General features: G+C 38.0%; 1 protein-coding gene across 3 annotated transcripts in view; it reads left to right on the top strand.

Moving 5' to 3' along the window:
* Positions 1 to 13,257, top strand: part of Cdk14 (cyclin dependent kinase 14) — a 472,739-nt gene that overhangs the window by 329,219 nt on the left and 130,263 nt on the right. For all 3 annotated transcript variants that reach the window (XM_028781762.1, XM_028781763.1, XM_028781764.1), the window contains one exon: positions 8,570 to 8,690. In XM_028781762.1, the coding sequence (XP_028637595.1) occupies positions 8,570 to 8,690 (121 nt within the window). The remainder of the gene's footprint in view (positions 1 to 8,569; positions 8,691 to 13,257) is intronic.

The following is a 13,257-nucleotide window of genomic DNA, read 5'->3' as shown; positions in this document are numbered from 1 at the left end:
TAAATATACTTTAAAATATGGGTGTTGGTGCATGTGCATGTACACTTGTATGTGTTTGCATGTGTTTGTGTATGCCTTATACACATGTGTGTGCCTGTGTGTGCATGCACGTGAGTACATGTGCATGTGCGTGTGCGTGTGTGTGTGTGTGTGTGTGTGTGTATGTTTACACTAGAGTACATGTGGCAGTCAGAAAATAATTTTTTGGAGTTGATTTTGTCCTTTCACCGTGTAATTTCTGGGAATCAAGCTGAGGATATCAGTCTTGTAAGCAAGTACTCTTACCAGTTGAGCTATCTCCCTCTTATCAAAAGTATCTTTTGTTTAATATACTCAGATGCATAGGCAATAATGTTATAGGTAATATTATAAGTTATATAAGCTAATGCCTCAAATGTTGTAGAGTATGCCTTCATTTAAAACAGATTTTTTATGACAAAGTTTTTCTTTTACATTTAATTTAAATAATGGTAATGAGTGTAAATGCAAATGGTGGCTGTGTTAACCTAGTGTGCATAAGATTCTGAGTTTGATCCACAACATCCCATAAGCCAGGCATCATGTTCCACACCTGTAACTGCAGCACTCAGGAGATGGATGCCTGATCAGAACTTTAAGGTCATTCTCAGCTATATGGTGTTTATATCCAGTCTAAAACTTTAACTTAAAAATAATAATAATAACAATAAAAGTTTGTATCAAGCCAGTGTAGACATGTGATCCATCAGAATTGCCAGTTTTCTCAGATTAGGACATGCTGTGTGGTGCTGTCTTCTGGAATTAAAATAATAACACTGACTTTTAAGAACTGAGAAACAGAAACTAGCAACATAAGCCAATGAACTGTAAAAATGGTGGTGTATTCACACATGCCCCATTGGAAATGCTCCTGCACCCTCTGCTCGTGCAGATGGGACAGGATCAGTGATGCAGAACTGCTTTGACGAAAGCTTTTGAGGAACTGGAGTGGATATGAAGGTTTGGGGATTACTTCTGGAGCATTACTGAAACCCGTGACTTGGATGAGCACTGAATTATCGACGTCTACCCCAAGTACCAGCAGACCTTTCCTATGTAGTTTGTTCGGTTCTCTGTAAAGTGGTGTTCTGGGTCACATAGTATCTGTCAGCTACTCCACTCAGCTGTTTAACGCAAATCCAATCATTGCCACATCTGAATAACTGGAGGTAGCTTCTTTGCAAAGGTTTTATTTCGAATGACAGGTGCCGAATAGTCCAATTTGTGGACCTCAGACTTCAGATCTTTCATTTTTCATGCAAATTCACACAACAACAACAGCAGCAGCAGCAACAACAACAACAACGACAAAAGGCAAGAGAACCCTAGGAACTTGAGCAGATATAACTACCTGGGTAAATCTAGAACTTCCATCAGGCATTTATCTTTGCTATGTCAGGTAAAGCTTTGTCTAATACATTGGCCAATCCATAACAATGAGTTTGCTAAACAATATTTACCCAATCATTCTAAGTAACCTTACTCTATATACATATATATTAATTTCATTTCAATAAGTACCTTTCAGAGAAGCATGTATTTTTATTTTCTACACAAGAGCAAAAATTTTTTAAAAAAGTATAATCTTAGATTTTTCAAAACCCACTTTAATAAAGGTTCTTAAATGCTTTAACCTTCCTTCTAGCCCACCATACATCAAGGTTATATATAAAACCCTCCAAGGTTATAGGGCAAAAAGAGGATGTGGACCTGTTTGGAAATAGTTATTTTTGAGTGATTCCAATCTGCATTTTCAGGAAATCAGTTCGAATGAATTAGCAGTGGTAGCTTGATTCACTCACAAACACCATTCATGAATTAGCAATGGCAGTTTGATACAGAAGAAACCGCGAGGCTCTGTCAATTGGCCCAGTCTGTAGAAGCGACAAAAAGCTGCCAGAATATCTTGAGAAGTTCTTTGTGTGTTTCTCTCTTTTAAGTCACAACGAACGATGATCAGGTAAGAAGGCAAGGTGAACCAATGCTAGAGCATCATCAGTGAAAACCAGGAAAAAGTGAAAAGGAGAACCAAAGCCAGACTGTCCTTCACTGTCTGTTGGGCTATATTTATACCCTTGCCAAACGTCATGTGTTCTCTCAAGTGTCTGCTCCATCAAAACATCACATGACCTTTTTGCAGGAATCTTCCAGAAAAACATCACGTGTCTGTTCTCAGCAAAACATCCTGTCACATGTTAGCTTCAGCAAAACATCCTGTCGTAAGACAATTTCCAGAAAAAACACGTCACATAACACAACTTCATCTCCAAAGAAACCAGAAATTTCCACTTCATAAAGTTCAGAATTTAAACTCAATTATGTAAGTTTTCTTATTTTCTTTGGAAATTGTTCTACTTTGCTTTTTGGAGCTGCAATAAAACACCATGACAAAGGCAACTTCAGGAAGTAAGAGTTTATGTCATCTTTTACCTCCAGAATGCAGTCTGTCACTGAAGGAAGCCAAGGCAAGAAACCAAACAGAGAGGAACCAAAGCAGAGACCATGGAGGAAGAATGTTTACTGACTTGTTACCCATGAGTTACTCAGCCTGCTTTCTTATATAACTCAGGGCCATCTTCCCCGATTTGGCCCTACCCACAGTAGACTGGGTCCTCTAACACCAATCATTGAACAACAACAACAAAAAATATCCCCACAAATTTGACTACAGGCCAATCTGAGGAGGCTTTTTTTCTCTCTCAATTGAAGCTTCCTCTTCCCAGATGACTCTGGCTTGTGCCTACTTGACCCAAAACAAAACAAAACAAAAACAAAACAAAACCAAACAAAACCAACCAACCAACCAACCAAACAAACAAACAAAAAAACCCTGAATCAACACAAAAATCTTTGTTAAAATTTTATGAACGTTTCTTTTGTTTGAAATGAAAGATAGAAGTAAACTATTAGGATAGACAAATTAAACATGATTTCCTGACCTTCATATAATTTAAATAATTAGATGACGAATGATTGGAAAGAACTAAGTCTATGAATCAAAGGTTTAAATTTTGGAAGAAATCACCTCTGAATGAGAATTCAAAGCAAGTATCACACAGAGGCTGAGGTAGCATGCACAGGGCATACATGTGTCTGTACCACATAGAGTCCTAGAGCTGAAAGACTGGACAGAAGCCCCATCCCTAACCCAGAAGTAATCTTCAGTCAAGAACCATTTGCAAATGCAATTTAATTTCCTCCAAGGGATTCTCCCTAGGGAAACAAACTACACTTACAGGTAGCTGCATGCCCAGTAGTAAATAGCAAATACAATATGAACTCAATGTCATCTTGGGAGGTTCCTTGTCTCATAATAACCTGTCTGTGTCTGGGCATCTTTTTTATATTTTTTATCTTTATTTTTTTAGCCCTACATGTTCTTTGTGTACATATTATGGCTTCCAGTTTTGTGTTTTTATGGGATTCCTCACTGTGAGAATGAGTGGGTTTCTATGTCTATATCTGTTTCTTGTGTGTTTCTTGGTCTCTTTTTCTTGTATTTGGTTTGACCTACTCCATTTTGTTTTTCTTTTAGCCTCTTATATTAGGTTTTATTCTATTGTAACCCATTAAATGCCTCTTGGTTTGCTAAAGAGAGACATAAAAGATATATGTCTGTATAGGAGGGGAGATGGGGAAGACTGAGGTGTAATGGAAGAAGAAAACCACAATCAGGATATATTGTATAAAAAAGAAATTCCGCTTCCACTAAATAAAAAATGTTATATAAGAAAACATGTTAAGGGCCGGGCGGTGGTGGCGCATGCCTTTAATCCCAGCACTCGGGAGGCAGAGGCAGGCGGATTTCTGAGTTCGAGGCCAGCCTGGTCTACAGAGTGAGTTCCAGGACAGCCCGGGCTATACAGAGAAACCCTGTCTCGAAAAACCAAAAAAAAAAAAAAAAAAGAAAACATGTTAAGAATTTTGAAAAAAAAAGAACCAGAAAAGCAAGTCATTATCTACCATGCTGACAGCCTGTATGCACTTGAGAAACACTCTGCATGTCATTTTTTCAGGACTGTGAGGAACTGCTAGCTTAAGGAAAGAAAGGCTGATTTTAGCCCAGAAGTCCAAGAGTATAAGTTGATAGCTCATGACTCTATGTTGCTATGTCTTAGTGAGGCAGAGCATCAAGGGACAAAGTGTGTGTTAGAGCCAATCTGCTCATCTCATTGTTGAGAAAAAGGTTGGAGAACAGGAAGAAAAGTCATACATTCAGAGACCTAGTCCCTTCAACTAAACCCTTCATCCATGTTTCGCACCCTCTCTAAATAGTATCATCAAATTACAAATCTGTCCATGAATTAATCCATTCATGGTCAAAGCTCCCATGAACCACTGCTTCCTAAAAGCCTTGCCTCTGAGCATTGCATTAAACACCCAAGTGTTCAATCCATGAATACCCACATTTCAAGATACTGATTTAAATGTACAGCCTGTACAAAACCAGTATGAGACAAACATAATAAGGTCCCAGAGGAATACCATGTCATTCCTGGTTAACTATTCTGTAGAACATAAGTAAAGGAAGAAATTTAAAGTAAGAAAAGCAATCAGCAGGTTATAACTCACCAGAGAGAACAATTAAGAGCTGCAGAATGTCCATCATTTGGTGTTGATTGTCTCATCTATTTATACAAATATAGAGAATACTGTCCTGGGATTTCTTCTTTGACCATGCTAGAGGATACGACCAAACTCAACATGGCCGCAGATCTTATCTCTGAGTTAGCAATGCTATGAACACAGGAAAAGAATTCTTAGAAAATTGCTAGATAAAAAACTTCTTTTACTTCTATTGTGCAGGAATAATGATATCCCAACTCTGAACTCTCAGCAGTAGCTCTTGAATAGCAGAACTTTCTTCTTTACTCTCAGGTCTGCCTTCATTAGAAGTGGCAATACAAAAGCTATATACATCCCTTTGTTATGAGAGCCGTTACAAGGACCCATAGGTACCTGTACCCTTTCCAGGTGTACAAACTCAGCCATGCTGCATTGTACAGGCGAACTGCCTTCATCTGGTTGGCATCTCACATTTCTTTTCAACTTTCAATTCAGACTAAACATTAATATAAGTTTTGATAATCACCCATGAACTTCATGTTTTTTAAAAGGTAGTGTAGCTCTCTTCCTGTAGTGTAACCATAGCAACTGACAGGGAACACAGAGAGAAAGCTTTCACACATGCTGTGCTAATTAATCCTGTCCTACAGTTTTCCTTCAGCTGAAAGATGCAGTTTAATAAATTTTACATGAGTAAGCAGGTTTTGATTTGTGAACCTTATAAATACATAGCATGGTCTTTACCAAAAAGATCTGGGAAAATGGTACCAGAAAGTCATATTTCAAGGTATTCTTTTAAAAAAAAAAACGAGCCATTGTTTATGTAGTTTTGTCTTTCCTGATCAAAATTAAGATTTATTTCTCTTATTAAATGAATATAAATATCTTTAGAATGAACACCTTTGTTCATCAATGTATGGTACACCTTCAGAGCTATCAGCTTTCAAATGAGCATGTTCATGAAAGGTGATAAGAGAGCTTCCCACGTGGTTGAGAAAACTGCATTCTGGACTAAAATCTTATTTTCTCTATAGAAATCTATAAGCAAACCCTCTTTAAAAACTCTTTTATAAAATGTTGAAAACTCATCTCCATTGTACCTTTGGGAACCATTGCAATTTTTTTCAAAGTTAATAGGTCCATTTCAATCATCTTTGAATTTTGAAGCTGTGGCTTTCCTTGACCTAAGTATGTGAGGAGGGAGAAAATAGTGTAGAATAGGAATTTCTGTTTAGATTTGCCACAAATACTTAACCAACTTCACAACTCACATTTGATCTGCAATCACATATGATGGTTTTGATTTATAGTATATTTAGGACATTCTGGGGTTTCTTTTCATTTTTTTCTCATCTTAGGGTATCACTTTCTATTAAAAACAAGCCTGATTATCTAATCTGTCAAAGGAAATCAAAGTTTTTCCATTCTCCTAGCTCTGTCTGAGCTGTCTGACAATAAGGCCTCAGGAAAAGCAAGAGCATCCAGCATGTCTGGCATCCCATTTGACTTGACAGCCACATACGGGATGAGGCAGAACCTATGTCCAGACCTGTCCTTAGCTCTTTGGTTTCTGTATGAAAATGCAGTCATTTAAGGACCAGACCTTTGAGGGGCTTACTAAACCGTTGAGGCACTCTCTACAGTACAGTTTTGTGTGACTGGAGGTAGGATTAAACATTACAAGGCAAAGAATGTGTTACATGGATTCTGTGCTTAGAAATACTTCTATTTGTGTGCAAAATAGTATGAATAGTAGAGTATATTTGTATGTTTCTTACATTTTTATGGGATATATATATATAGCTGCAGTTCAGTATATCATCACTTTACTGTAAACATTTTAATGTAGAATAATTGGCTAAAATGATAATTAAATTAATTAGCAATTTTTTGCTTTACCAATTGTCATATTAATCTTAAAATTTACCCACAAATCCAGTAATTGAACAGCTATGGTTAATAAACAGGAAGAAGTTCATGTTTCCAAATATTACTGATAATTTTTATAGATCATTGAAATGAGCATGTTAAAATAAGTTCCCGCCCCCACCTCCAAAAACAAATTGTATTATGTAACACTTTAAGCATAATACAAATAAAAGATCTTTTACACTTATGGTCTAGATATGTCACATAACTGTGGAAAAAGTACCAGAGATGGTCAGTTTAGATGAAGGAACATTGTCTTTTTGTTCATGGTCTCAGAAGTTTCCGTTGGTAATGACTTAGTCCTTTTGCTTTTGGATCTATGATGAAGCAGAATATCACAGCAGAAAGCCCATGGTGGAGTAAAGCTACTCACCTTGTAGCTACTGGGAGCAAAAGGGAGAAAGGCTATCACCCCGATACCCTCTTTAAGACTGTGCCCTCCCTCTACCCAGCGAACCGACATCCTTCTAATAGACTCCATCTCCCAAGATCCATCAACTCTCAGTAGCACTGTCACCATTGAACTGGTCGTTAACAAATGGGCCCCGAGGGAGCATTGCAGATCTACCATATTGCATCTGTCATTAATGACAGCCAGATAGTTATCTATTCCTTGTTTCACTTTCAAAAACAATGCTGTGAAATATATGACCTTTAAGTGAATTAGAAGGGTTGGGGAGATGGCTCAATGATTTAGAATGCTTGCTACTCATGCCGAAGACCTGAGCTCAGTTCTCAGCACCCAAGTCAGGAAGCTCACAACTGCCTGTAATGCCCACTCCAGGGGTTCAATGCCCCTTTTGTGGCCATTACAGGCACACACTTGGATGTGTACGTAGCATGTGGATGTACAAACACAGTGTGCATGCACATATACATAATTAAAATAAAAATAAATCATTTTAAAGTATTAGGCCGGGGATATCTTGTTTTCTTAACATGCTGGAGGGTGTGTGTTCAACCATTACCATTGTAAATAAACATTTTTTTCAAAGAGAATTAGACAGTCATTACATACAACCCAGGGAAAACACACTAGAAAAACTTACTAGATAATGGAAGGGGAGGGACTGGGTGGGTGGCTCAGCAGTTAAGAGCATGCGCTGACACAGGGCTTTGCAGAGGACCAAGGTTGGCTGCCAGCACCCACATCAGGAAGCTCTCAGACCTTTGTAACTCCTGCTTCTGGAGATCTGACACTCTCTTCTGGTCTCTGAAGGCTCTCACACTCATATGCATATACCACAATACACATAATTAAAATCTTTTTAAAAATGGATAATCTCACATTCCAGAGGTAAACCCCTGAGGACATACGAATGCATGTTTTGTTTTTAATTTTTTTGCAGTCTTTGTCTGTATGTGAATATTTATGGTTATAAGGTCAAATTGCACATACATTTTCAATTAAAGTAATATTGCTGCCTTTTCCCATTGCAATTTGATATCTGCTGTCACCATCTATATGTGCTAGATCCATCACTGCTTTATAATTCTGGAGCTCATTGGTTTTCAGATAAACCTCCCCAGTGTGCATCCCCTTGTGAGTCTTTGAGAAACACACACGCCGTAAGAACTTTTGGTGAAGCTCTTTGAGAAAAGTATTTCTTATTACAGATTCAATAGCCATGCAAACATTGGTAGCACTGACTGGATGTATAGCTGGGAAACTTTAACTTTAATATATCTTTTCTGAGTTTTATTTGGACTTATTGATGTGGCTTACAAATAAGGAACTCTCAGAACTGGAGTTCTGTAAAACAGAATTTTGAAGTAGCCAGGAGATTCTAGAGTAGTTGTGATTTTGTTTAGTGATTTTTTATCAGAATTACAACACTAATACTTTTTTTTGCAATATGAAAGACTTGATTATTAGCATGTTTTCAGAACATAGAGACTACATATGTTCTCCTCAATCTTTGTGTTAACCTTGAACTTGCATTGATGTATCTGAATTAAGTAGTGTTGCTTAACATTTTAAAATGGAACATTTGAATTTAAAGGGCGTGTTCTTTTAATGCCCATTTAACTTCTTTATGTTTGCTCTAACCTACAGGTCTTGCAAGAGCAAAATCCGTCCCCAGCCACACATACTCCAATGAAGTGGTTACCTTGTGGTACAGACCTCCAGATGTTCTCCTGGGCTCTACAGAGTATTCCACCTGCCTGGACATGTGGTGAGAAATGAGTTCCCTATCTAATCTGTGTGCCATGATTTGTCTGGGCCAAACCTAGACAAACATCTAACAGTTTGGACAAAGATTAATGGTGCAGGAGTCTTGCCTGTGTGTGGCTGTACTGTTGCCTTTTTAAAATCTGATTGGGAATGGGACCTCATCAGAGTCTGCTCCAGATGGTGTCTCCTAATAGTTCTTGATGGACAAGGTCAGAGGCTTTTTGTCTGACTGTCAGCACTGTAATTTTCTCTGTGAGGTCATAATTTATGGTTTTATTTTATTACGAGGAAGTGGGTATCTTCAAAGAGCAGTAGACCTAGAATTAGGAGACAAATGTTTATATTTACTACAAATCTCTGGTAATTGGTTTGATGGAAAGCTATTGATACTAATTTTCCAAAATGAAACACCATGACTTTTTAAAAAATATAGAATAACTTCAAGACAGTGTCATTTCATGCAGTACTTCCCCAAGCTGTTAAAAATCTTTAATGAATTAAAATGACTGGTCATGTTTGTTACATATTTGTTAATACTGGCAAGCTTCTCTGTATTCCCATTTATGTGAGGTACGAAGTATAATCCTCAAAGGGAAAGAATCTTATTCTTAGCATGCAAGAGAGTATCACACATGGGTATTGAGCATGCCTTTCCCTTTTCTGGATTCACAATTGGTTTTGAAGTAAAATAATTCATGAAGCTTGTGGCTATTTTATAACAGAGCCATCATTCCTGAATGATTATGCTGCTGTATTTAAATTTTGGCTCCATGATCATATAATGTTTATGGCCTCAGTAAAACTTCAGTGAGTATTATTTATTTTCCTCTTGTGTAGTTGCTTCATGGCTCTCCCCTAACAATCTTGGCTTTTAAATATTAGACACTAATGAGTCCTAGCTTCTTACCTGGCCTCTTTCATATAAAAACAATACTAAGAAAACAATCAGGCTCCTTGCAATGGATAACTTGGGGGACTTTCTTAATGTGTGTTTAGGATGCCCTTAGGTGTGGGACTTGCTGTGGAGCCACAAAAATTATCTGCAGCATCTTATAAGCACATAGTTATCATCTTAGGTTATATAGCTTTCAATAGCATTGTAAAAGAATCCAGGCAATCAAACACCTGAAGATTTGTTATCATAAATTTATATACTTTATCATAAATCCAATCATATTTTAATGATATTCTAAGGTCCCAGGAATAAATATCACTACCTGACATTGAGGGGCTGAGCTGATCCATCTTTTCATCATATACACTTCCTAACACTGGCTTTTTAATGTTTATTTACTCTTTATTTAGTTAATATTTTTTCCTAAGGATAGGTCTATTTTTGAGCAACATAGATACTTAGAACATTAGTTCTAATTGGGGAAGGTTGGAGATAAAGGCCCGTGCACACTCATGCACACACCCGTGCATACACCCGTGCACACCCCCAGGTGTGTTTTAGCTGCCTTCTTAGTCCCTTGCTGCTTTCTACTGTTAGTTGAGAGTTGGCTATGCAAATAATAATTATACTACAGTCTTGAGTTACAAAATTTTTTCTCTTTATTTTCTGCATGAGGAAATACTTAATAGTCTTTCAGTGAGTTCAGCTAAGGTCCCTACTAATAAAATGTAGTTTTGAAATAATTGTGGTGTAGAGCCAGTTTTGTCTTAGATGCTTGGCAATTTAGTCAAGATTATACCCTCTGAAACATAAGATACCGTTCTTACTGTGCCTCTGGCTCAATTATGGGGAAAAAAACATTAAAAATGTTCTCTGAGGGACTAAGTACATGGCTCAGCTATGAAGTGTTTCCAAGTGTGATGCCCTAAGTCTAACATGGTGGCACATATATATAGCCCCAACACAGGGGATGAGGAGACAGGCATGACACTCGACCTTGACTTAGCAAATCAGTGATTTCCAAGTTCAGGGATAGACTTTGTCTCAAAAATTAAGGTGGACAGCAAAGACACCACTGATGTGGTCTCACTGTGATTCACATTTGTGTCTAAGACTCATACGCACACACACACACACACACACACACACACAGCACAAAATTACAATGATGTTTACAAATTTGGGCTAGAGGACCTGAATTCAGTCTCCAGAACCAATGTACAATTGTGAATATTCTGGACAGACAGAGCTTGAAGTCTCACTGTCTAGTCAGCCTAGCTTACTTGAAGAGTTCCAAGCCATCGAGAAAACTGACCTCCTCCCTCAAAGGTAGAGAGCTTCACAAAAAACAACACTCAACGCTGACCTCTGACCTCCATATGCATCCACATTCACACATATGCCATAACACACACACACACACACACACACACACACACATCACACCACACCGAAACACACATGTGTGCATGTGCACACACAGGGTGGAGTAGGGGAAATGTTCTTTATACTATAAAGTACTGGGTGGTCTCTGCCTTGCTAAAATGTTTGCTTCTTACATTGTTTGTTTTCTAAGCTGTCCAACTTCACTCCCTACTCCGACCCCGACCCTACTCCATGTGTATGAGTGATAATTTGGGCACTAGCTTCCAGTTGGCTTCAAAAAGAGACATGGTCTTAGGATATAAAGAAGTCCATTATTGGAAGGAAGGGGAAAAACTGATAGAAAATAGTGGAGGACCCCAAGTGCCTTTTGTTCCCATGCCAAGATTATTCATTGCCAGAAACAACTAGCAAATGTGTCAGTGTTGAGTAGTTGTGCCCCCCAACCCCCATGCCTCTTTTCAGTTCATTTCCAAGCCTAAAAATTATGTCTATGCTATGCCTGTCATTCTGAATCTGATGTCATTCTGAGCAATTTTCTAAAAGCTGTTTTGCTATTTTGCTGTAAGTCAGGTAAAAATGCATGTGTCTTTCCCATGAGAGGGACGTTCACAGGGCACTGATTTTTTTTTTGCATAATCAATGGCATCAATGCAGGATATTCAGACACCTGGAAATGGGATTGTAATTGAGCCATGGCTCAGCTGCACCAAAAAGAAACACAAATATTAACCCAGGGAGGCAGCTGGCAGGAGTTCCAGGCTATTTTTACAGTTCATTTACTGTCCTGGGGCTGCAGGGCAGTAACTAAGAACTGATGATCCCTACACAGTGTTAAATGGCCACAGGCACTAAAAATATTAATGAAGACACATATGCAGTAACTGTCAGCATGTGATAGAAATCAGAGCTGGCACTATTGGGAGCTTCTCCTGTAGGTTGCCAGCACCAAGGCAGTGCGTGAATGCCAAGCGCGTCTCGAGACCTCCACCAAGGTAGTTTCCATACCATTGTTTCCCTTCAAAAATGAAGATCGAAGCAGCAGAATCAAATTGAACGTTGCCTCTTATAAACAGTCTGCTAATTCTTGGATGGTGTAGCTCCTTGAAAGTCAGAGCACGGGACATCATTGCTGAGCTTTGAAGTGAGAGAGACTCCCAGGGTTCTGAAAAGCACATGACAGGAAGCGTGGGTATGAGGGTAGCTTCCTGTGTAGCTCTTCACCTGTTAGAGAGCACAGCTCTTACTGTGGAGCCCGCTGCTTTAAATAAGCTTATATTCCTTCTTAGATGCCCAGATTTATGTCGCAGCTGCACACATTCTCAAAAGAAGAACACAGTTGGGGATTATTTTACAGGTTTAATTTTTAATGTCAGATAACCAAATTATCTACTGTTAATAAATGATTATCTCATCAAAGGCATTGTGCTTTAGAGGGAGCTGGTGGTATCAACCACTGTGTCCCCCAACACAGTGTGCAAAGAACGATGGCGTGCCAAGCGCTTCCTATCGTCATCTTCTTTAAAGCTAATTAACATATTAACTATGCCTGTCAAAATGTGGGGTAGATCATTTATAAATAAGCCTGTCAAACATAATGAGATTGCATATTAAATCACCTCTCTCTATTACATCTCTGATTTCAGATTAAAATGAATTTATTTAACATTGTAGCAGCTGGGTGGTTTGGAAACGAATCTGCGTAAGTCGTAATGTATAGGAAAATGTCTGCATTAAAATTTATTTTTAATATATTAGAAAGAATATTGCCTATTTATTAAGTCTCGTAAGGCCATTTGGCATTGCTCCAAATTGCTTAAAGGCCATATATATTGGAGTATCCAGTGCTCTACCATCATCTTGCCTGATCTTTCTGTCTTGAGCCATGGCAATTTATACAATAAACTTTCTTAATACTTGGATTTATTTACCAGTATTTAAGAGAAATAGCCATAAATGAACCTTGCCATACCTCTTACCCTGAACATAATTTATTCTATGTAAGGTCAAGGTTATTTTGAAAAATTGACCAATAATAATAGTAATAGTAGATACTTTCTTGACCATAAACTGCAACAATCCCTGCTATGCTTTTAAGTTACTTCCCTATTATGCATCGAAGTAAACAGCACACTGCAAAGATCTAATAAAGGTCATATGGTCAGCAAACAGCCAACACTCAGACTCTAGGACAACCGTCTCAGCTCCCCTCTGTTTATATAACATTCTGTACTATCTCATAAGATTTGTAAGAAGTTGGTCTTATTTTACTACTAATGTAATTCTAAAA

This window comes from Grammomys surdaster, unplaced genomic scaffold (genome assembly GCF_004785775.1).
Source record: "Grammomys surdaster isolate TR1022 unplaced genomic scaffold, NIH_TR_1.0 543, whole genome shotgun sequence".
NCBI lineage: Eukaryota > Metazoa > Chordata > Mammalia > Rodentia > Muridae > Grammomys > Grammomys surdaster.
This window is presented reverse-complemented; position numbering and strand designations above follow the sequence as displayed.